The 26,361-nt window shown below is 43.6% G+C and overlaps 1 protein-coding gene across 1 annotated transcript in view; it reads left to right on the plus strand.

Moving 5' to 3' along the window:
* The window catches only part of LOC145415139 (proteasome subunit beta type-5-like), a 140,772-nt gene that overhangs the window by 20,764 nt on the left and 93,647 nt on the right, over window positions 1-26,361 (plus strand). Inside the window, exon 2 of the mRNA XM_080284559.1 lies at window positions 25,165-25,315. Within this exon, the coding sequence (XP_080140685.1) occupies window positions 25,165-25,315 (151 nt within the window). The remainder of the gene's footprint in view (window positions 1-25,164; window positions 25,316-26,361) is intronic.

Raw genomic sequence — 26,361 nt, forward strand, 5'->3', positions numbered from 1 at the left:
CAAACGCCACCGCTTTGGAATAAAGTTTTTCGTGCTGTGCGACTGCAAGACGGGGTTCATCTTAGACTTCGTTATCTACACCGCCAGCAATGTGGACTTGGACAAGACTGACCCCCTTGGATTCTCTGGTTCTGTGGTGAAAGTGCTTTTGGAAAAGTACTTTGGCGGGAATCATGTCCTGTATACGGACAATTATTATACAGCTCCCAAACTTGCCAAGTACCTTTCAGAACACGGCGTCGGATCCTGTGGCACTGTCCGGAGCAATAGGGCACTTTACCCTGCCTTCCCCGAGGCTGAAGGATCAAAGCGGGGAGATGTGCACCTGAAAAAATCGGACAAAATGCTGGCGATCAGGTGGCACGACAAGAGAATCGTGAATGTGCTCACCACAGTTCACAAGGGGGAAATGCAAGCCACAGGGAAGGTCGACAGAAGGACTGGCGATCCTGTGATGAAGCCTGATGCTGTTATTGACTACAGCGTCAATATGCGGCTGGTGGACAAGTCTGATATGATGATCGGAGAGATAGACTGCCTGAGGAGGAACTGTCGCTGGTACAGGAAGGTGTTCTTGCACTTGATATGTGCATGCTGAACGCCTTCATCCTGTATATGATCAAGAACAGGAAGCCAGCAAACTACTCTCTCCGGCATTTTTCTAAGACTTGTGTGTACCAGCTGCTTCAGCGTTTTGGGCAGGTACTGCCATCAGGTCCCAGGTGCCACTCACACACACCTCCAGACCGCCTACAGTGCCAGGACTACCTTCAGCGACACCGCCTGGAGCCACTGCCTAGCACTGCCAAGAGGGGAAAAGCACTGAGGAGGTGTCATGTATGCAGCCACACTACCAGGCAAGACAGAACATTTAGGCGCACCTCCTTGCAGTGCAAAGAGTGCAGAATTCCCCTCTGCGCTTACCTGTGTTTCTTTGACTACCACAGCCTGGCTAGATATTGAAAATAAGGGTAAGAATCTTGTAAATAATACTGAGAGTGACAGTGATACTAGTGTTTAGTTTTCTTGTACGTACTGACAGTGACAGTCTGATGAGTGTAAATTAGTGTATGTAGTTGTAAAAGCACTGACAGTGACAGTGATTTCAGTGTAAATAATTGTACATAGTAATAATTTAAGTATTGAGAGTGACAGTCACTCCAGTGTAAGAAGTTGAAAGCATATTTTTCTATTCTATGTTCTGACAGTGACAGTTTGGTGTGTAGAAAATATTATTTTTATAACAAATGACAGTGATACTGATGAATAAGGTACTAAACTGACAGCTAGAGTGAAAGTGAGCGATAGAAATGAAGTGCGAGTGGCCGACAGGAGCGAGAATAAAGTGCCTGCCGTAAGGCAGAATAAAATCGCGCCGCGGTGGTCTTTCTCATTCCCGCTTCACAATACTGGCAGCGACAGTGATTTTTAGGGCCGTAATAGTGCCAAGCGAGCCTTTGCGAAGTACTATGAAGGAAAATAATGCAGTATACGTGTTTTTAGCTGTGAAAAGGGAAATGTGTGTTCAGTGACGGGAAGGCCGCCGCCACGCTGCATGTCGGCCGTACGCTCCGTTGATTGTAGCCTTATTTTCAGTGCTTATTGTACAAATACAGATTCCAAACTACCTGTACGTTGTTGTATAAAGTGTACTGTGACAGATTGAGGCTGTGGTAGAGGGGAAACCGGGTTGCTGGAGGTGTGAAAGTGAAGACCTTGTTACCCAAATTTGCAAGTCTCCACAAGTCCTTTGGTAGTCCACGAAGGCTCAACATCTGTCTCAGGAGAAAGCTGAATGTAAGTACTATATGCCATAAAAATTTTAATGTTCTAGGGTTAATCTCTGATTTTTGGCAAATATTTTCCCACAGGTACTCAGGCCCCGCTACAACCCCGCCACACGGGGGGGGATCGGCTGTACACGGCCGCGTTTAAATGGTTAATAGTATGGGGTGCTGTGTTGCATCCTGGACAGGCATCAGGGACGGAGTCATCCAGCCTCTTCTGGTAGCTTAAGAGTGCTGGATGGTGCCCACATCTCAGCCTGGCCAGGTGGACCTTGTCCTCATGAGGAAGATAGGATTTGGAAGGGTGGATGTCAGGAGGCCGTGCATGCAGCTGTGTGTTGTCTTTAAGTGACTGAATTTAACGGCGAGTGAACTGAGTGTGGATATGCTTCTGGAAGCTGGTCTGAGGTGGGCGAGGGGGAAGAGATGACAGTATTTGTGTATGGTATCGTGTGCTGGGTGTTGTTTTGATGTTCCTTGGTGTGGGTGGATGTGCTGCCATGTACTGTAGTGGATGTTGTGGGTTTGTGGAGGCTGCAGCAAGAAACTGGGTGCCTCTCATGTCTAGGTGATCCTTGACTTTGAGGACTTTGGTTTCTTGATGTAGGTGGTCTGTAGGTGTAGCAGCTGTGCAGCCTGTGATTATTTTTAGGGCCTTGTTCTGTATGGTCTGTAGAGTGTTGTAGTGTGTTTTGGTGGGGGTAGAAGACCAGGCAGGGCTTGCATAATTCATCACTGAATGTATGTATTGTTTGTATACTGTGGTGGTGGTTTCTTTGTTGTGTCCGTATGTTGAATGGGCAAGTGACCTCAAGGCATTGAGTCTTGGTGTTATTTTATTTTTAATGTTTGTGATGTGTTGTTTAAATGACATTGATGTATTGTATGTTACACCAAGGATTTTGGATGTGTGTGTGTGTGTGTGTGTGTGTGTGTGTGGTAGGGGAGTGTTGTTTACGGTGAAGTGTGGGATGTGACTGTGTTCTGCTGTCCAGTTTGTGAGAAGAGTCACTGTAGATTTGGCTGGGGCTATTTTGAGCCTGTTTGTGGTGAACCATTCGTGTAGTGTGTTGAGGTAAGGTTGAATGATGTGTGCAGCTGTGTTTGCGTTTTGATGCGTACGTGTAAGTGTTATATCATCTACATAGGAAGCTATGTGTATCTGTGGTGTGTGGGGTGTGGGTACGTCGTGCATGTATAGGTTAAAGAGTGTAGGGGACAAAACAGATCCTTGGGGGACGCCGTTTGTGAAGTTTCTGATGTTAGAAGACTGACCGGCAAATGTTACGTGGGCACATCTGCCTGCTAAGTAGTTTGCCAGCCATCTTTTTATGTTATTGTGCATGTTTGTGTTGAATATTTTGTTTGTGAGGTTGTGGCGGGGGATGGCATCAAAAGCTTTGCTAATGTCTAGTGTGATTAGGATTGTTCTGTGTGGTGGCCAAGCTGAATTTATGCCATCGAAAACTCTCTGTGTAAGGTCTGTAAGAAGGGTGTTTGTGGAGTGTAATGGCCCAAAGCCATGTTGTGACTGGGCTAGGGGAATGTGAGGTGTGACTAGTTGTAGTACCAGTCGTTCAGTGACTTTAGAGGGGGTGCAGAGGAGTGTGATGGGGCAGTGTGAGGAGGCTAACGTGGGGTCTTTGTTGGGTTTAGAGATAGTGATGACATTGCCATGCTTCCAGATGTTGGGTATTATGTTGTGTGAGTAGCTGTAGTTTGATATATTGGTGAGTGCTTGTATGCCTTGTGGTCCTAGGTGTTTAAGGTGAATGTTGCTTATGTTGTCTGGTCCACAGGCAGATGAGTGCTTGAGGTTGTTAATAATGTGCTTCGTCTGGTTGTAAGTGAAAGGTGCGTAGTCTGGGTCTGTGGGAAATTGTCTCTTACGTCGGATGATACGTCGGTCTTCGGGATGGGGGTTTAGATGGCTGACTTGTGAAAAGTGACTGATGAGAGTGTTTGCTTGTTGTTTGTTTGAGGGTATGGTGTCTGTTGTTGTGATGACAGCATGTGATTGTGTGGTGTTGCTGTTGGAAAGTGTGATGCTGTTTAGTGTTTTGTAGAGTTTGCTGATTTTTGTTTTCCGGTCAAGTGTTTGGAGGTAATTTTTCCAGTTTATTGTTTGCTGTTCTGATATTTTATTGTTTATTTGAGTGTTGAGTTCTTATATTTGTTGTATGGTGTCTTGTGTATGGGGTGTTGGGGAGTGTCGCAGTGTGTCCCGTTGTCTGATGAGGCCTTGAATTTCTTGCGTGGGGTTGGGATTATGTCTCTTTCTGTTGCCTCTAGGGATGTGTCTTTTGTCTGCTTTTTGTATAATTGTATTGAAAGTGTGCACAGTGGTGTTGATGTTTGTGATGGGTGTACTGTTTAGTGTTTCGAGATGATGTTCTGTTTCAGTTACAAAGGCCTCCCAGTTGGCTTTCTTACAATTAGTGTGTGTGTGTTTGTGGCCAGCTGGGGTGATTCTGGTTTTGGTAGTGGTGATGATTGGGAGGTGATCAGAACCTAGGGTTTTGACCACTCTCCATGATGTAGTGGGGGCGAGGTTTGAGGAGCAGAAGGTGATGTCTGGAGATGATAGGAGGAAGAGGGCTTGGTATGGGATATGGGTATGTTGGTCTAGATTGTTTAGTATGAAAAGGTGGTCTGTCTGGGATTGTAGTACTAGCCCTCTGTCTGTGTCAGGGTTGTTGACATGCCAGGCCGACGACTTGGCGTTGAAATCACCACCCAGGATGATGTTGGGTATGTTAGTGATGTGGTTTATCTGTGGAGAGTAATTTTGTGTGTGTGTGTGTGTGTGTGTGTGTGTGTGTGTGTGTCCAACTCTGGGCATAGGCTTCACAGCCTGCACTCAAGGCCCGGTAGTCCTCCTACATACCATACACCTCTCTAATTGTGTGGTACTGTGGGGGACGATTGGGGGGGAATGTATGTGTTAGCGATTGTTATGTGTGATTTGTTGCCAGTGCGTATTTTAATTGATTGTATTTCTGTTGTGGTGTCACGTGGGGGGATAAGGGACTTTGTTTGTGCACTGGTATCTGCAAGGTTGATGGATTTGTGTACCAAGGTGATGAGTCCACCACCACCTCCGTCGGCCCGGTCTTGTCGAATGGTGGTGAAGTTATGAAATGTCGGTGTTTTCTGTGCTCTGTGTAGTTTTGTTTTTTGTAAGATGGCAATGTATATGTTTTGTTGTTTGATGAATTGTGTGAGTTCATGTTTTTTGGTGTTTATGCCATCTATGTTTAACTGAACGTAGAGGATGGAAGTAATGCGAGTATAAGTGGCTGGGGTATGGCTGGGAGAAGGAGGGAGGTGAGAAGACAGGAAGAAATCAGTAGGATAGAAGTTGTGGAAGCAATGAAGAAAGGTAAATCTGGGAAAGCCCCAGGAATTGATGGAGTGTGTGGTGAAATGCTGAAGCATGGGAGAGAGATAGTAGTAGAATGGATGTGGAAGATGTGCAGATTGGCCTGGGAGGAAGGTAGAGTCCCGGAGGATTGGAAGTCAGGTATAATTATTCCCTTGTACAAAGGAAAAGGGGAAAAAGAAGTGTGTGGTAATCATAGGGGCATTTGTCTTCTTAGTATAATAGGAAAAGTGTATGGTAGGATACTTATAGACAGAGTTAGAGAAAGAACAGAGAAATTAGTTGGAGAAGAACAGGGAGGCTTTAGGAAGGGAAGAGGTTGTGTAGATCAGATATTCATTCTTAGATCTTTAGTGGAAAAGTTTCTAGAGAAGGGAAAGAAGTTGTATGCGGCTTTCATGGATTTGGAGAAAGCATATGACAGGGTGGATAGACAAGGATTGTGGAAAGTGTTAAGAATATATGGAGTAGATGGGAAGTTGTTGAATGCTGTGAAGAGTATGTACGATGGTGCGAAGGCTGCAGTGCGTGTGGATGGTGAACTAAGTGAATTTTTCTCTTTGAAAGTTGGTTTGAAACAGGGATGTGTCATGTCTCCATGGTTGTTCAATCTGTACATGGATGGGGTAATAAAAGAGGTACAAGGTAGGGTAGTGGAAGTTGGAGTGGCCCTGGTGAGAGAGGATAATGTTTGGAAACTCCCTGTTCTGTTGTTTGCAGATGATACTGTGTTGTTGAGTGAAGACGAAGGGGAGCTGCAAGGCTTGGTGGATGAGTTTGAGAGAGTGTGTAAGAAACGGAACCTAAAGGTGAATGTAGGGAAGAGTAAAGTGATGGTCTTTGAGAGAGGTGAAGTTAGTGAATGTACAGCGAGGTTGGATGGTGAGGAATTGGAAAATGTGAGTACGTTAAAGTATTTGGGTAGTGTGATGAGTAAGGATGGAGGTTTGGAGGGTGAAGTGCTTGAAAGGGTACAGCAGGGAAGAAAGGTTGCTGGTTCCTTGAAAGCAGTGATAAGAAACAGGGAAGTGAGCATGGAAGTGAAAAAGTTACTACATGACAGTATTGTGATACCAACTCTAACGTACGGAAGTGAAGCTTGGACATTGTTGGAAGGACACAAGTCAAGAGTGAGAGCAGTGGAAATGAGTTATTTAAGAGGAGCCTGTGGAGTCACGTGGAGAGACAGGCTGACGAATGAGGATATAAAGGAACGTTGTGGCGTGGATGTGGATGTGATAGGAAGCGTTATGAGGAATACACTGAGGTGGTTTGGCCATGTGGAGAGGATGGAGGGTGAAAGACTGACGAAGAGAGTGTATATGAGTGAGGTGGAGGGGGAAAGAGGGAGGGGGAGGCCGAGGATGAGATGGAGGGATGGGGTGGAGAGGTATATGAGAGAGGGGTGTGTGAGTTGGGAGCAGGGCAGTGAAATGGCGGGGGACAGGGCGACTTGGAGGCGATTTGTTTGTGGCCACCCCAAATGGGATTGAGGCGTCTGGCAATAGATAGATAGATAGATGTTTAACTGAAGGATGTTTATGTTGTGTGTGCGATGTGTGTTGGCTGCTGCAGCACGAGGGGGAGGTGGTGTGGGTGGAGGGGAAGGGGTAGGAGGAGGTTGTGATGGAGGTAAGGGTTGAAGTGGATTAGGATGAGTTGGAATGGGAGGAGGTGGGGGACTGGATGGTGTGGGAAGGGTTGGTGGGTTTGATTGTGCAGATGTGAAGGAAGTAGGAGTAGGATTGGAAGGGGGGTTGATGGGTGGGGGGAAGGAGCATACGGAGCAGGTCCAGGTGTTTTGTAATGTTTTCTGGATGCAAGTGTTGTGCAGGTGTAATGGGTCCAGTTCTTGCAGGAATTGCAACGAACTGAACCCTTTGTCTGTCGGCTCAACGTGATAGGTTTTGAGCATGTTGGACATATGTATTTGTTGGTGGGTCCTGGATTGCTCTCAATGTCCCCGGCTAGAAGAAGTCGTCGAGAAATGACAGCCGGGGAGTCATTTCTCGGTGTAGAAAAAGCAGTGTTGTTGTGTGTTGTGTTGGGAGATGTGGTACTTGCCCGGGCAACCGAAGCCACCCCCAGATACTTAAGCCCCATGAGGAGCCAGGGGGGTTTGCGGTGGTTTGGCCCCCATGCTGTCCTCCTCTTCTCTTCGACAGCCTCTGGGGGGTAGACCCACGACGAAGACCCCACCGCTCCAGGTCAAATGTGAGTATGTTTAAGTACTTGGGTAGTGTGATGAGTAAGGATGGAGGTTTGGAGGGTGAAGTGCTTGAAAGGGTACAGCGGGGAAGAAAGGTTGCTGGTTCCTTAAAAGCAGTGATAAGAAACAGGGAAGTGAGCATGGAAGTGAAAAAGTTACTACATGACAGTATGGTGATACCAACTCTAACGTGAAGCTTGGACGTTGTTGGAAGGACATAAGTCAAGAGTGAGAGCAGTGGAAATGAGTTATTTAAGAGGAGCCCGTGGAGTCACATGGGGAGACAGGCTGACAAATGAGGATATAGAGGAGCATTGTGGTGTGGATGTGAACGTGATGGGAAGTGTTAGGAGGAATACACTGAGGTGGTTTGGCCATGTGGAGAGGATGGAGGGTGAAAGACTGACGAAGAGAGTGTACATGAGTGAGGTGGTGGTGGGGAGAGGGAGGAGGAGGCCGAGGATGAGATGGAGGGATGGGGTGGATAGGTATATGAGAGAGGGGGTGTGAGTTGGGAGCAGGGCAGTGAAATGGCGGGGGACAGGGCGACTTGGAGGCGATTTGTTTGTTGCCACCCCGAAGGGGATTGAGGGGTCTGGCAATAGATAGATAGATAGATAGTATTTGAAGTAGAACAAGGCTTCACAAGGGAAGTATCACACTCAGGTTTTAATTCATCTTTAAGCCAATATGGTAATGACTCATCTGAGTGTTGCTTGTTATCAAAGACTGAACTGAGATTTTAAATCATAAACTGAAAATTATGAGTCTTCAGATGACTGTGATGTTGACAAATTATGACACCTTCTTGTTTTTGTGCCTGAAGGCCTAAAAAGAAAAAGTGCCATACACAGAAACCCGTCTTACCGACACAATGATAATTAAGGAAAAATAGTAAGGGAGAAAATATACATATATATACATCACTAGATAGCAACACACAAATTATAAAATACACAGAGGAATATAGATATGATGACATGAATAATATGTACAGGCAGTTACTATTCATAAGTAGATACACAAGTGATAGGAAGTAGGGCTTTACTGTTCGTTAATATACAGTATTTATGAATAGATTAAATATGAAAATAAAATAGTTTGGGATAATGCAATGAACTTGAAGTAAGCTCTGTTAGAGTAAATGAGCTATTGAGGGCTAATTCTGGTAGAGGAGTTATCTACTCATTTGCTGTTAAATTTACGTACAGACCGTGTATTTAAACTAACACTAGACGTTTATGGACTGCTAGATATAAGTGTAGTATATACTGGTAGTTAATGAATGCCACACAAGGTAACCAGAATGAGTGGGAGTAAATGTAGAAGATCTTGATGTGGCTTCCATGATGTCACCCCTAACCGAGGGAGTGAGATGATTGGAGTTTGCGACCGTGATGCCGTAAGGTGTTGTCCTTCTTGATTGGAGCACAGGCCTTCCCACTTACACCACTGCACCACTCTATGACGTAGTTGGAATGTATCATCAGGGTGTACGGCCTGTATAGAGCTGCACCGCCAGGAAGCTAAGTCGTATTCCCCGAAAAAATAGTCATTGTTAGCAGGCAGCAATGGGGGTACTGAAGAAGTTTTGGTCAGTTTTCGGAAAACTCCATTTCGAAACCAAAAATATTTTTTCTGGTCAGTTTTAGTGTGATTTGAATGAATTTGACCTTCATTTTTGTCGGAAATCACTCATTTTGGAGATAGACCTTCCCAAGCCTATCTCCATAACGAGTGATTTCTGACAAAAATGAAGGTAAAATTAATTCAAATTGCACTAAAATTGACCAGAAAAAATATTATTGGTTTCGAAATCAAGGATATGGGTTGAACCGCCAGACCCTCCCATATTATTTGCTAAACCTAAGCTAACCTAACATAAACAAAACCCAACCTAACCTAACCTTACCTTACCTTACCTTACCTTACCCTACCTTACCTTACCTTACCCTACCTTACCTTAAATGTCGTCGGAGGAGGAGGAGGTGAAAGGGTTTGCCTCACTAAACCCACATGCCCTCCACATCTTTGAATATGTGTAACTCTTAACCCGAGGCATCCTATCGACGTATGGGTACGTCGCAACATTTTGTCACAGCTAGTCCCGTCGACTTACTGGTACATTGCGCAATTGCAAGGTTCATAATTGGCACAATTTGCAATTTTCGCGCGTGATTTTTCGTATGTATACACGGGACACCTTCCTCTATTCCTCTGCAAGTTGCCAGGCAGGGACAATGCCTTACACTGCATAACCTCCCCCCTCCCCACACGCCATTGTCTCGGCAATTCACCTGTTACCAGTGACCTCACCAATAAAGACATTCAGGGCCAGAGTGATTCCTCAATCGATGACAGTGTGGATGACAAAGTTTACATAGCATTAGAGGAAGAAACAGTCAGAAATGATGATCAGGTAATGTCGCCAAAAAAGGTCAGGTATGTTGATGAGTTAGTGAGTGAAACAATGCTTATAATACCTATATTGCTGTTTGAAAACCAATATACTCTCGTACTACATATAAATTCGTACCAAATAAATAAATAAATACTGTACCATTTATGAGTGGTGTGGAATAGTTATCCCCCCATAGAACACATTATCTTTGGAGCCAGCCTGATAGAAAACCCAGTAAGGTAAGGAGGTACTGCTACCTGTATCGAGTATTTTAAACCTCAGGTGAGCGATTTCTCTATGAATTTTCGATGTTTCTCACCAAAAGCGGAGATTTTAGCCAAAAAAAAAAAGTTTCCAAAATAGCTGGGGATTGGGGGGTGTCGGAGGTGCGAAATAGCTCGGGGTGTGATGGGTTAAAATTCTTACAGTACCACCGATGAAGCTTCTGTCTATAGTGTGGGTCACTTCCACACTTCTTACACTTCGGGGAGGAAGACAGAACACCGTGACTTCGTCGGAAATTCACACTTTCCTGATTATTCTTAAAAAAGCAAGGGATGGCCTAGTATTCAGTCACAGCACACCCACTACGAGTGGAAGCCATTGTGGAACTGACTAAAGTAAGGGATGTTTGAAATTTGAAAATCTCTTAACGCTATCAGTGATTTGATTGGCCTGCTTTTTGGCTAATTTTAATTTCATTGGTCGTGATGTCCGAGCATGCTCTGTAGTGGCATGATGTCATGCCCAAGTGCTCCTGTGACAGGGAGAAAGACCAACGCAAAAGTTTGAAACTGAGGGGCGATCCAAGGTAATGTTATATAGGATTTTTATGTTAAATATACATTTCCAAAAACAAATATATAGTGGAATAGATTCAGAACAACATGTTCTACAGCGTGGTTGTGTCAGATTTCTTGTATCGAGAAATTTAGGTTTCCAAAAATTGACCGAAGTTTTCACCACTAATGATGATAAATACAGGAACACAGGTAAAATCCATAACATTGCAGTATAGCAACATTTATCACACTAAACACCTTCTTGTTGTGGGAGAACAGGAACAGGCGATGATTTGAGTTGCAAAAATGTGTGATTTTTATAAGAATGCTGTGAGTCTTTGTTGCAAATCCCACCAGCATTCCACCAGTATGTAGCTGGTTGAACAGTATTAATAGTGAGGGTGTTAATCCACTTCGTCTTCAGGGTAGTTCAAACTGTAGATGAGGCTTTGTAGACTATATTTCTTACAGTTATGTACAGTTTGAGAAATACAGGTCTTGGCCAGGACAGTGTAAGGAGACAGCCAGCCCTGACGGTGAACTAAGAGAATCTGCTGCACACATGGCATTGGAACCCAGGGGCTTCAATGCTGATGCAAGTAGATCTGTCACTACAAGCTCTTGGCACATAGGGTTGCCATCTTGTATGATGAATGAACAGCTAACAAAGTATCTACCTGTATGATAATGATTAAGAATGAATATTCAGTGTATGGTATATTTATAGTGAGACCAGTGCACGATGCATGTGTGAGCGTGTGATCAATGTACTTCCTGACTCGCAGGTTCCTACCTGTCTGCTCCAGCTCCTTGATAGAAGATTGCTGTCTAGGTATTGTTTTTGTGATTAGCCTCATTCTAACCACAGTGATACAATATTATGCACTAAATATTCCATATATCTTAGTTGAAGCACATTACTCAGGGTTGTTATGATTTAAATGAAATGATTTAAATCATATGACGTAAAATGATTTAAACCAGATTGAAAAAATCATGGTTTAAATAAAAATGGATTTTTTTTTTTTATATATATAAATACAGTAAAAATGAAGAAGACAGAGAATGTGATGGATGTGTATTGTACAGATACATCGTCTGTTTGGCGTGTACTCTTCTTGTACTGATCTTGGTCGAGTCAGGCACCAGTGATTGCCTTTTGTTACAAGGCAAATATTAAAACACAGAGGAAAGAAGGCTCTTTGATAATAACAATAAATGTGATTATACTCAGTGTTATCATATGAACTAAACCCTTCTTTGAATACACAGTAACATGATTCAATCTAATGATTAAGATCCTAATTTGACACAATATGAAAGACAAGTTGGCAACTTTCCCCAGTATCTGACAGTGTGAGTAACCTCCCCCATACCAAGAAGTGCTAGCCTGTGGTGCACTGCCTTACTTCCACTTCCCATTCACATTATTATTTTCAATTTTGTAAGTCTGTTTATTTGAACAGTGATATATAATCGTGCCTAATGGACGCATTACAGCGAGTGGGAGGAAAAAAGACCCAGTATGGTACTCTTTTGACGGAATTCCCAAAGGCACAAACAGGGCTGAAAAAAAATAACAGATTTTAACAAAATCAGATTTAAATAAAAATAATTTTTTTTATTGAAAAAAAAAAAATCTGATTTTTTCCAACCTTGATTTTACCATTTAAGACAGTGAACAGATATGTATGACCATGTTTATGGAAAAGAATCATCATTACAGCCTTAGTTCACATCTAAACAGGTGGAAAAATAAGTCCTAGAAGGCTTGAGTCTAGGGTCATTTGGTAAAACAAACATTTATTTTTCATTGTTACATACCTGTTCTGATACAATTCTGAATATCAGGTAATTTTTCTTTTCAATCCAGTTACAGGCATACCCCAATATCAGGTGCCACAATAACCAAACACTTGCTACACCGAACAAAAGAAATTGGGGAACATTCGCATAATCTGAACGACCATTGATTCTCTAGTCCAAACACTCCGCTGCTCCCTAGATTTGAAATGCACGCTTCTGAACGCGGATGTCATGGTGCACGCAGCTCTCCCCGTCATCCCTCCATCCCCTCACTTCCCCCTCTGTCCCCAACTACCTCTGCCCCCACCAGTTCCACTACCACCACCACCACCACCACCAGCTGAGCAAAAATGGCCGCCTGCCTCCGTACTGAATGGTCAAAATTGCCTAGCCGGTCTCTCGAACCGTGCGCCGGTAATAGAACCTACCCCACCAGCTGAGCAAAAATGGCCATCTGCCTCCCTATTGAATGGTCAGAAAGTTGCCTGGCCAGCCGGTAGAGACTGAGTCAGTGCTTCCAGGCATGTCTCTCTCCCTGTCCCCTCACTCTCCCCCACCCCTGCTAGCACACTGCCTGCCTGCTGTCGCTTTCATCCACTATTGCTGTGTCTGTTGCCCTGAATGCATCTCAGCACCACACTTCCCACCATCTTATCTTCCTGCATTACCATCCTGCTTATGTGATGTTTGATGTCCGATTTCTTAGTAATATTGTTTATGAGGATACAGTATTAACATTACTTATGGTGATTCTGTGTCAGTCTATTGATTGAGTAAGGTATATGAGAGTTTTGGTTTGAGCCTGGAATGCATCTCTTTCTTTTCTTAAGTATTTTATGGGGGAAATTGCTTCAATGTCTGGCAACTCGCTTTCCAAACACTCTCACCGGTACACAACGCCGCCAGATATCAGGGTATGCATGTACCGATATTGATTGGCTTTTGTTTGCTGATTCATATCACTGCTTTGAGTGTATGTAGAACTGTCGTGTGGGATGTTTGGGAGTTGACTATTACAGTACCCCTTGTTGCTACAGTTATTGTCCACAGTAATCGACAACCCACACCAAATTATGCCGCCAGTGGACTCACTGCTTATCATCCATGGATACTGCTTGTACTTAAGGGATGGCTGTATGCTATAATGTCCATTTCCAGATAATATGATTCAGCTGGAGATCTTTCAGGGTGGAGAGGTTAGGTACAGCCTTTATTAACCTTCTTCACTACTGAGGAACTCTCCAAAGTTTAGTAAAATTGTCTGGTGGTGGTAAGAATGATAGTTAAGGTGTCATCATGAGGAAATCTATCTTGTCAAAAAGAGTATAATTTTTATTGAAGCCAGAATCAGTTAGTAAATGAGTGCTTTTCTGGCTGCAATCAACCTAATGATAGAGTAGTTGATTTTATTATAAATATCCATTTTCAAGACAACAACTGCTCTGGGAAATGTTATATGATGATCTCAGATCTTAAAAGGGTGAAATGTCTGTCTGGCTATCAATAGCCAAATGCCATAATCCCATAAGGGATGGCCTTTAGTCTTTGGGTTAGTTGTTTTATGGGGAGGGGCACTAACCCTTTGCCAACCCAGTTGTTGACACACAGGGAACATGAATGGGTTTGTTATATGGTTACCACCCTGTGTTTTAAAATGGTTTCCTGGCTTACAGGAAACCATTAGGCTTGTCACTCTGTATAGCCACCTGAAAAGGAAAGCATAATAACAAATAGTACCGTAATAGGAAAGATGGGAGAAATGGGAGGAGAGGAGGTCAGACACTGAAAAAGAATGGTAAAGGTGACGGAAGAAGTAGTCTGCACTACATCAGGTGGGTGGATGATGGTTCCCACCACCTACCACTTGATGTAATTTTTGTCATTTATTATTGTGTCACCCCCTGTGGCGAGGGGGACACAATCTAGCCACACTATGGGGTGGTATTGCCACTCTGTGGCCAGGTTGTGTTAGGAAGAATTCTGCCACTGTATTCCTTGTGTGTTGTAAAAGGTGACTAAAAGGGGCAAGGTAAGGGGACTAGGGACTCCCTCCTCTGTTTTGTAGTTCCTACAATAAGATGGAATAGAAAGGGATGGGGGATTGAGTTATCCCCGTACCCTGAAGATTGGGTCTAAGAATGTGCATGGATTTAGTACCATCGAGGCTAAAAGGGAGGAGATTGAGGGAATGCTTGTGACAAGAAAGTTGGATTTGTTGGCTTTGAGTAAAACAAAAATGAAAGGGAAAGGTGAGTCTAAGTTTGGAAGTGTAAGTGGAGGGATGTCAGGTGTAGATAGAGGAAGGGCGAGAGAAGGGGTGGCCTTGTTAGTAAGCCCAGAAGTGCAACAGTATGTGATTGAATGGAAGGAGGTGTCATCAAAGCAGATGTGGGTGAAAGTGAAATTTGGACGTGAGTTGTGGGTACAGTATTTGTGAGTGCATATGGGCCTGGTAGCAAAAGGGATGCAGAAGATCTGGAGTCTTTCTGGTATGATGTTGATGAGTGTCTGCAGAGTTTTGGAGCAAATGTGAATGTGGTAATGATGGGAGATCTGAATGCTAGAGTGGGAAATGTAGCAGTTGAAGGTGTAGTTGGTATGAAGGTGTGCCTGAAAGAAATGAAAATGGGGAACGTATGATAGGGATGTATGTTGAGTGAGAGATGGTGATTGGAAATACCTTGTTTGAAAAGAAAGATATTTATCAGTTTTGTATACATGGGTGAGACAGGAGGGTGGAAGAGTTGTTGATAGAACATTGATGGACTATGTGATTGTGCTCAGGAATGTAATAGGAAGATTGTTGGATGTGAGAGTTTTGAGAGGAGAGGGTGGAGGTACGTATGACCTCTACCTGGTGGAGGGAAAGTTGAGAGCAGGTAAGAGATGGGTGAGAGCTAGGAGAGTTAGGTGTGGCAGGGAGGTTTTGAAAGTGAGTGAGTTGGATAAAAGAGTAAAAATGATAGAGTATCAGGAGAAATTGAAAGATGAGTGGAATGCTGTAAATGATCAGGAAAATGGCAGTGTGGAGAAGGAATGGCAGTTGTTTAAGAGTGCTGTGGTAGGGCATACATAAGAGGTGTGTGGTGTGAGATGAATGGGTGGTGGTGTGAGAAAGGGAAGTGAATGGTGGTGCGAGGAAGTAAGTATGGCTGTGGCTGAGAAGAGACGTGCATATGAAGTGTGGGTGTAGAGGAAGGAGGAGGTGTCATATGAGAGGTATAAGGAAAAGAATAGGGCGAGAAGGACTGTGCACGCTGCTAAAGTGGCAGCAGATGAGAGGTGGGGTAGGCAGTTGACTGAGAATTTTCAACAGAATAAGAAAATGTTTTGGAAGAAGGTGAAAAGGGTGCAAAAGGGAGTCTGAGAAGGAAGAGCAAGTAAAAGCAGAGGATAGAAAGATGTTAATTGAGATTGATGCAGTAAGGAAGAGATGGTCAGAGTATTTTGAATGATTGTTAAATGTAGAGGAGGAAAGGGAGGCTGAGATTGTGCCAGATGGAAGGGTGCAAGGAATAAATGTGTTAGGAGAGTTGAATGATTCTTTGATCACGATGGAGGAAGTGCAGGAGGCAGTAAAGGAAATGAAAGCAGGAAAAGCTGTAGGTATGGATGGGTATGCTGTTGAGTGCGTGAAAGGTGGTGGAGTGACTGTTGTTGAGTTGTTAGTAAGATTGTTGAATGTGTTTTGTGAGAGGTATATATGGTGCCAGTTGACTGGGCAAGTGCTTGTATGTTTCCGTTGTATAAAGATAAGGGTGATAAATATGAATGTACAGTACTAGCTGTAGGGGTATAAGTCTGTTGAGTGCTGTAGATAAGGTGTATGGTAGAGTGTTAATTAAGAAAGAGAGAGTATAAAGGGAGTGACTGGTGATGAGCAGTGTGGCTTTAGGAGAGGAAGGAGATCCATGGATCAGGTGTTTGCTGTGAGACAGGTGTGTGAAAAGTATTTAGTAAAAGGTAAAGATGTGTTTTGGGCACTCCCGTACAGTTTTTAGAGAAAGCATATGATATAATTGCTAGGGAGGCTTTGTGGTCTGTTCTGTGGTTGTATGGACTTGATGGTTGGTTTCCCGTGAGAGTGGGGCTGCAGCAAGGATGTGCGATGTCACCTTGGTTGTTTAATATTTATATGGATGGTGTTGTAAGGGAGGTGAATGCAAGAGTGTTAGGTGGAGGTCTGAGTCTGGTGAATGTTGATGGTAGAGAGTGGAATCTGAATCAGCTGCTGTTTGCAGATGATACTGCATTGGTGGCTGATCTGGAGGAAAGATTGAGACAGTTGGTAGAGGAGTTTGGAAGAGTGTGTGAAAGAAGGAAACTGAGAGTAAATCTATCTGTCTATCTATGTATCTATAGCCCGACGTCCTAAACCCGCAAAGGGTGGCTGCAGACAAAACGTCTCCAAGTCGCTCTGTCACCTACCATTTGACTACCCTCCCCCCATCTCACTCCCCCCCCCTCCCTCATATACCTCTCAACTCCATCCCTCCACCTCATCCTTGGTCTACCCCTCCTTCTCCCTCCTTCCACCTCACCTACATACACCCTCTTAGTCAGTCTTTCATTCTCCATTCTCTTCACATGTCCAAACCACCTCAGTGTATTCTCCTAATCTTCTCAACCACATCCACATCCACTCCACAACATTCCTTCACTTCTTCATTCGTTAACCTGTCCCTCCACGTCACTCCACATGCTCCTCTCAAGTAACTCTCAAGTAAATGAGAATAAGAATAAAGTGATGAAATGTACGAGGTTGGTAGGTGGTAGGAGGATGAATATAGTTTTCAATGGTAAGTTTGCTTGAAGAGGTAGAGTGTTTTAAATATCTAGGGTCACATATTGCTGTGGATGGAAGAGTAGATGTAGAAGTGAAGTTTAGAATGAATGATATAGGGAAGGTGCTGGGAGGAATGAGAAGAATGTTTAGATGTTGTTCACTTAAAATGGATGTAAAGAGAAGGCTGTGTGAGGGTGTAGTGGTACCGACTGCAGTATACAGTAAAAGTCCTATTATTCGGCATCTATGGGACTGGGCTGCTGCCGAGAAATTGGATTTGCCGAATAATAAAAAAACCTACCCACTCAGTTACCTTAAATATATTGGTGAACACTGTCATCACCACTTACGGTATTACAACTGTGTATGGAGAGAGTACTGTATACTGTACAATACTGTAATCAATACAGTACTATACCTGAATCTGAAATATATATATAAATTATTGAACATGTACAAGTGTAATGACACAGTAGGCCTACAAGTCCTGGATGGCTGAAATGATACGGAATATTACCTATCAGCTCAGTACATCATTTGTATTGGTGAACATTGTCATCACTACTTATATTATTACAAATATGTTTGGAGTGAGTACGGTATACAGTACTGGTACTTTTTCCAAACATAAAATAAAATAGTCGGAAAATTACATAAAATAAAGTGGAGGAATATGAATTGGTAAGGTCTTTCTGATGAAAGTTAAACGTACATTTAGTGCTCATTCTTTTGTTCGTTTTTTTGTTTACATGTGAAAAGGAGAGTATTGATGCAAACAGTAATGTATTCCATTAACCCTTTAATAACCTCCGGCATTGAACAACCCTTTACAGTACCAATGTCAGTGATGTCGAGTTAGTGTGAACTATGAAAAACTGAACAATTATGGGAAGGGAACGAAGGTCACTGGTATGTTTACACGACTCTATGCTATGATTCCAAGCAGTCAGGGGGTCGCTGTATCACAGATGTTTTCTCCTATTTGGTAAATGAACCGTAACTTTCTCAATTCTCCCGTGAATCATAGCGAATCATAGCATGGGTTTAGAAAGCTAAATAACACATTGCTAGGTGCACTAGATGATTAACTTCACATCCTTAAGAAAATAGAAAAAATTTAATCCCTCTTTGAATATGTAGAGTAAGTTTCTTCCATCCTTCTGAAATCAATTTCTTTTTCTTAAAGATGTGAAGATAATCATCTGGCACACCTAGCAATGTGTTATTTAGCTTCCTAAACCCATGGTATGATTCGCTATGAGTCACGGAAGAATTGATAAAGTGCATTTACCATATGGGGGAAAACATCTGAGATAAAGCGATCCCCTGATTGCTTGGAATCGTAGCGTAGAGTCGTGTGAACATACCAGTGACCTTCGTTCCCTCCCCATAATTGTTCAGTTTTTTTTTTTTATAGCTCACACAAACTTGACATCACTGACACCAGTACAGTAAAGGGTTGTTCAGTGCTAGAGGTTATTAAGGGGTTAATGGGATACATTACTGTTTGCATCAATACTCTTTCACATATAAACACAGAAACGAACAAAAGAATGAGTGCTAAATGTACAGTCAACCCTTGGCTATCACGGGTTTTGCTATCGCGTTTCATGGCTATCACGGACAGGTGAAATGCAACACAATTACCTTTATCGCGGACGATGGTCGGCCAGAAACATTCAAATCGCGCGGGCTCCGCCCATGCGTATACTCATGCCGTGATTGGCGCAACGTCACAGGCTACCCGAGCGCTGATTGGCCCAAGACATGGTTACAGCTACCCATCCTTCCCGCCAAGGTTCAGAGAGAGTTAGCGTTACCAGTCGACAGCAGCTATAGCCGTGAAGACCTATTGTTCAACCACAATGGCCACCAATACCCCATCCAACCCTCCTACCATTGGTGCACGTAACGCGGCTAACCCAGGACGGCAAGTGAGGAAGAGGAAGAACCTGCCTTATGCTCAGAAACTGGAAATTGTGCGGCTGATTGACGGTGGTGAGAGCAAGTGCAGCGTGGGGAAGAAATTTGGTATCAACGAGTCCACGGTTCGAGGAATCTACCAGAAACGAGAGCACATAAGGAAGCACATGGAATTGGCATCATCAGAGGGAGCCAGCAACGCCTTGCGGAGTCGTAATCAGGTGCTCCTTAAGACAGAACAGTTGCTGGCCAGGTATCTTGATCGGCAGGCACGGAGGAACCAGGCGGTGGAGATGCGTGAGGTCATGGACACAGCCAGGGAGATATATGTTGGGGTTGCAAGGAAGCTGGCTATTGCACAACCACCATTGTTTGTGGCCTCCAAGGGATGGGAGGATCAATTTATGAAACGGCAACGGATCAAGAACAAGAAAATCAGTGGTGAGGCAGCAAGTGCGGACATGGCAGCGGCTAAGGAGTATCCCGACTTTTTAAAGCACGTGATTGAGGAGGGCCAATATACACCTGACCAAATATTCAACATGGATGAGACGAACTTCTTTTGGAAAACTATGCCCAGGCGGACATTCATCACAGTCAACTCTGCCCACGTATGAGGAAGGAAGGCGATGAAGGCACGGTTCACCCTCTTGTTTGCAATGAATGCGTCAGGAACATGCCGCCTTAAACCAACAGTTATTCATTGTGCTAAACGTCCACGGGCCTACAAGCGATAGGATATGAGCAACCTGAATGTGCACTGGATGTCTTCAAAGAAGGGGTACATGTCGGCAAAGCTGCCGCAAAATTGGATGAAGGAGGCGTTCATTCCCCAGGTCAAGAAGCATTGCGCCCAAAACAACATCCGCTTCAGCATTCTGTTGCTGCTGGATAATGCCCCAGGACATTCACCTCTACTGAGGGATTCAGACCCTAACGTCAGAGTTGAATTCTTGCCACCCAACACGACATCATTGATTCAGCCCCTGGACCAGGAGGTAATATCTGTGGTCAAGTCTACCTACTCGCGACGGCAATTCAGGATAATGAGGGAAGCTACCAAGGACGCCCAGCTCATCCAGCACCTAGTGGACAGTGATGGTGATGATGATGATGATGACGAAGTGCAAGGTGATAGTGAACATGACAGAAAAGTGTTTCTTTACTGGAAAAAGTACAATATTAAGCAAGCTGTGGACTTAATGGTGCAATGCTGGGATGATGTGACACAGAAAACAATTCATCACGCTTGGCGAAATATTTTGGAGGGGCTACCTGAGGACCGACGTGGGAATGTGGCAGGTGAGCCACAGTCTGTGCAGGCGGAGATTCAGGCAGCAGTGGAAGAGGCACGGCAAATTCCTGGGACTGGCTTTGCTGACACAACGGAGGATGACATTCGTGACATGATTCAGCCACCCCCTGTTACTGCAGCCGACATCCTAGAGGAGGAGAATGTGGCAGAGGAGGACAGGAGTGAGAGTGGTGAGGAGAACATCGGTGGTGATGCTGGGAGTCGTGGGGGACTCAGCATAGCCAACATAAAGGAAATCATCGACTTGGGTGTAAGGCTACGTCATCTCATCGAGCAAGATGTTAGCGCCAACAGTGAGGCAAATTCTTCGGCGATTATGAAGGCACTGGAAGGTTACCACCAACAATACCATGCCCATATCAACAACCTACAACAACGCCAGATAACAGACTTCCTACGCCGTCGCAACGAGGCTCAGCCCAACCCACAGCCAGGACCATCCCGTGAGCCTCAGGTGGATTCTGATAATGGAGCTGACGACTTTGAAGGTTTTGAGGGTCCCATCCAGACTCCTGATGAAACTGATCAATTCCTAGACGAGATAGGACGTCGGAGGGGTGGCCAGTAATACTCCACCCCAGCCTCGGAACCCCTTCAACCCACCCAAACCCCTCATCCTCTCCAAAAATGTTAAGTAAAATGGCTTATTACAGTTAATTCTGTTTTATTTATAACCTGTATGTACTGTACTGTTGTTAATTTGCAGCATTGGTTTGTAATCCCAGGTATTTTAGTGAAGGAGATGTGAAAATAGGGTAAGGTTGGGGTAAAGTTGGAGGTCGGGGAACCAATTAGAATTTTTCCCATTAGTTCTTAAGTATGGCTATCGCGATTTTGGCTATGGCAGGTCGCCTAGGGTACCAATTACTCGTGATAGCCAAGGGTTGACTGTACATTTAACTTTCATCAGAAACACCTTAGCAATTCATATTCCTCCAGTTTATTTTAGGTATTTTTTGACTTTAGGTTAGGTTAGGTTTGGTTAAATTATTAGGTACAGTTAAACTCGGTTAGGTTAGGTTTAGTTAAACACTTAGGACAGTCTCTTCCACCATTATGTCGAGGAATCAAAATACAGTAGCTGTCACAGTCATACAGCTAAAAACAATGGGGAAACTGATTTAACAAGCAACATTTATTTATGGGTAATGCATTACAGTATCAGTGGTTCATGGGCTAGCAATTAGCGGTAAATGTCATTTTCAGGAAGGCGTCAAGAATGAGCGAATTTCAAGAATTAGTGAGGGGGGCTTGGAACGTAACCCTCACTAACTTGGGGAGATGGTTACTGTACTGTATGGTATTGTGCAATATTGTAATCAATACAGTTCTATATCTGATTATAGTGAACATATAGAAGTGTAATGAAACATTAGGCCTACAAGTCACAGATAACACTTCCTTGACTGCCGAGATTATTCCAGACATCTGTCGAACAATCAGAGATTTTCGTAAATGGGACTATTTCTCAAAACTTCCGAAATGTCGGATGTACCGAATAATCAGCTGCCAAATAATAGGCTGTATGTGGCTGAAACATGGAATATGGGTGTAGCAGAGAGGAAAAGTTTGAATGTAATGGAGATTAGGTGTCTGAGGAGTGTGTGTGGACTAACACATGTGGATCGAGTGAGAAATGATGAAGTGCGAAGGAAAACTGGAGTTATGCGGGAGATGGCTGATCAAGTTGAACAGAAAGTGTTGCGATGGTTTGGCCATATGGAGAGAATGGATGATGAGCGATTGTTGAAAAAGATAACTGGATGGGATGTGAGAGGTAGAGGAAGACCATGAATAGGATGGATGAACAGTGTGAAGAGAGTGTTGGATGTGAGAGGGATGTCTGTTGAGCAAGGAAGAGTGGTTGCACATGATAGGAATGATTGGTGAGAAATTGTGAATGAATGAATGGTGACGTGGCCCCGAGGGGATATTCTCCCGCATTTAGTCTTATCAGCTGATCAGGTCATGTGCAGATAAGGGGATGGGTCCATAATGATGTGGTAGGGGTAATCCAGCTCTGCTGTCAGGCCCTGCTGCAGATGTCACTAATTGCATTGTGTAGTTGACCCTCTTGCTGTGTGGTGCAGTGAGGATCTGTCCTTTCTCCCCTTGGGTCTAAGATATGAATAAGTGTGTGTGTTTGGATGCGTGAATTGGGAGTGTATCGTCCTGTCTCGGATGCCTCCCTTTCTCTGGGGGAAGCAGCTTAGGTATATGGATATAAATTAATGAGAGTACTGAGTTTTGGTTTGTTCCAATCTCAAATGTGTTAAAGAAAAGTGTCTGTAGGTATATTGTGTTTATTCAAGTATTTGTTGAGGTGTTTTCTAAAGGATATTGCAAATTGGAAACCATCTATATCTGTCCGTCTGTCTGTCTATCTATCTATTTATCTATCTATCTATCTCTCTGTTGACTCCAGAATCCCCTAAGGGGTGGCCATTTGTCAGTGGGTTAGTAGTTTTGTGGGGAGGGGCACTAACCCACTGCCAACCCACTTGTTGACACTTAGGGAATGTGTATGGGTTGGTTATATGGCTACCATTCAGTGTTGTTAATGGATTCCTTGCCTATAGGAAATGATTAGGCTACTCAAAGTAAATCTATCTATCTATCTATAGCCCGACGCCCTAATCCCGCAAAGGGTGGCCACAGATAAAACGCCTCCAAGTCACTCTGTCACCCACCATTTGACTACCCTCCCCCCAACTCACCCCCCCCTCCCTCATATACTTCTCAACTCCATCCCTCCACCTCATCCTCGGTCTACCCCTCCCTCTCCCTCCCTCCACCTCACCTACATACACCCTCTTAGTCAGTCATTCATTCTCCATTCTCTTCGTATGTCCAAACCACCTCAGTGTATTTCTCCTAATCTCAACCACATCCACCCCACAACATTCCTTCACTTCTTTGTTCGTCAACCTGTCCCTCCATATCACTCCACATGCTCCTCTCAAGTAACTCATTTCCACTGCTCTCACTCTTGTTCCCCTCTTGCAAGGTCCACGCCTCGCTTCCATACGTCAGGGTAGGGATCACAATATTATTATGCAGTGACTTCTTAACTTTCATACTCACCTCCCTATTTCTCATCACTGCTTTCAGTGAACCAACAACCTTCCTTCCCTGCTGTACCCTTTCACGCACTTCATCCCCCAAAGTTCCATCCTTAATCATCACACTACCCAAGTACTTGAATGCACTCACATTCTCCACATCCTCACCATCCAACTTCACTCACACTCTGTGACTTCATTCCTCTCAAACACCATAACTTTACTTTTGTTTACATCAACTTTCAGATTCCTCCTCCTACACACTGTCCCAAATTCATTCACCAAACCTTGCAACTCCCATTCATCTTCACTCAACAATACTATATCATCAGCAAACAGCAACACCGGAATCTTCCAAATCTCACCCTCATTCATTAGAGCCACCCCCACATCCACTGCCCTACCTTGCACCTCCTTTACTAGCCCTTCCATGTATATATTAAACAGCCATGGAGACATCACACAACCCTGTTTCAGTCCCACATTGAGATCAAAGAACTCACTCAGCTCACCATCCACTCACAGCGTAGCCGTAGCTCCCTCGTACATACTCTTCACAGCACTCAACAATTTCCCCTCCACTCCATATATTCTTAATACCTTCCACATACCTTGCCTGTCTATTCTGTCATAAGCATTCTCCAAGTCCATGAAGGCAGCATACACTTTTCTTCCCTTCTCTAGGTACTTCTCCACTAAACATCTTAGAACAAATATCTGATCTACACACCCTTTTCCCTTCCTAAATCTCCCTTGTTCTTCTCCAACTAGCTCCTCTGTCATATGCCTAACCCTGTCAATGAGTATTCTACCATATATATTACCAGTCACACTAAGAAGGCAAATACCCTTATGGTTACCACATACTTCTCTCTCCCCTTTTCCTTTGTATAAAGGAACAATTATACCTGATTTCCAGTCCTCTGGAACCCGTCCCTCTTCCCAAGCCAATTTACACAACTTCCATATCCACTCCACAACAATCTCACCCCCATACCTCAGCATTTCACCACAAACTCCATCAATTCCTGGGGCCTTTCCCAACTTAATCTTTTTCATCGCTTCCACTACTTCCGCCCTACTGATCTCTTCCTCCCTCCTCTCATCTCTTCTTCTCCCAGCCATTCCCTGACCACTGATACTCGCACTGCTGTCACTCTCTACATTCAACAAATCCTCAAAGTGTTCCTTCCATCTCCTCAATTTCTCTCTCTTCTCCTACCAACAATCTACTATTCCTATCTTTCACTCCCCTACTATTTCCCCTTTCACACTGCCTTACTTTCTTTACCTCCTTCCAAAACAATTTTTTACTCTCCCTCCATTTCTCACTCAGATTCCTCCCAAACTCTTCATCCACATTCTTCTTACTCTCCTTCACCAGTCTCTTAACCTCCCTTTTGCCGCTCTCATATACAACTCTCTTCTCTCTCTCATCTTCTCCCGTACCTCTACTCGCTAACCATAATGAAGGAACAGGCTAATAATAAAAAGTGACAGGAAAGATGGGAAAAATAGGAAGAGAGGCTAGCAACACAAAAAAGAATGATGAAGGTGAAGGAAGAAGTAGGCAGCACTACATTGTGAGTGGATGATGGTCACCACCATCTACCACCAATGTTGAAAATTAATGCTGGATAATGTTGCAATAACGAATTCAGGATACTTTGTACCATTTATCTGACTGGCTGATTACTCTTTCCCTTCCAAGTCTGAATGCCAAGTTGGGGAATACCTGGTGGATGAGAATGGGAGGAAGTTGCGGCTGAACTTTGCTCATGGCACAACTACTCTGGGCTTCAAGTACAAAGGGGGTGTGGTTATGGCTGTTGACTCCCGCGCCACATCAGGACAGTATATTGGTGAGTATGCTAGGATTACTGTATTTTTGGAATGATGGATGAAAGTACCTGTATAGTTCCAGTACAGCTCAGAGTAAGGTCCAGCACACCACCACCATTGTAGCTGGCACAGTTTACAGTATTGAACAGATGTACTTTGTTTCTTTCACTTGGATTGTTCTTTGTGCATCATTAAATCTATAGCTAAGTGTGGGTTACAGTTTTTATAATTTTTACTGTTATATTGCTTTATTATTATTTTATTCTTCTATTGTTTTTGTATTTTCTGATACTCCGTGGCCTCATCATGATCCCTACACCTCACAGGGAGGATGTCACTGGTAGGAATCATATTTACTTATTCAGTGTCCATATTATTTTCTGAATTTTATATACACTTAACTAATAATACAGTAAAAGTCCTATTATTCAGCATCTATGGGACGGGGCTGATGCCAAGAAATTGGATTTGGTGAATAATAAAAAAACCTACCCACTCAGTACCTTAAATGTATTGGTGAACACTGTCTTCACCACTTATGGTATTACAATTGTGTTTGGAGAGAGTACTGTATACTGTAAAATGCTGTAGTCAGTGCAGTACTATACATGAATCCGAAATATGTATAAATTAGTGAACATATACAAGTGTAATGACACAGTAGGCCTACAAGTCCCAGGTGGCTGAAATGATATGGAATATTACCTACCGGCTCAGTACATCATTTGTATTGGTGAACACTGTCATCACTACTTATATTATTACAGATGTGTTTGGAGTACTGTACACAGTACTGTCTCCAAACACAAAATAAAACAGTCAGAAAAATACATAAAAGAAACTGGAGGAACATGAATTGGTAAGGTCTTTCGGATGAAAGTTAAACATACATATAGCGCTCATTCTTTTGTTCATTTTTGTGTTTATATGTGAAAGGGAGAGTATTAATGCAAACAATAATGTATTCCATTAACCCCTTAACCCCTGGCATTGAACAACCCTTTACAGTACCGATGTCAGTGACGTCGTTTTAGTGTGAGCTACAAAAAACCGTGAACAATTATGG

This window comes from Coenobita brevimanus, chromosome 101 (assembly GCF_032717465.1).
Source record: "Coenobita brevimanus isolate Jiangsu-jjx chromosome 101, ASM3271746v2, whole genome shotgun sequence".
NCBI classification, from domain to species: domain Eukaryota; kingdom Metazoa; phylum Arthropoda; class Malacostraca; order Decapoda; family Coenobitidae; genus Coenobita; species Coenobita brevimanus.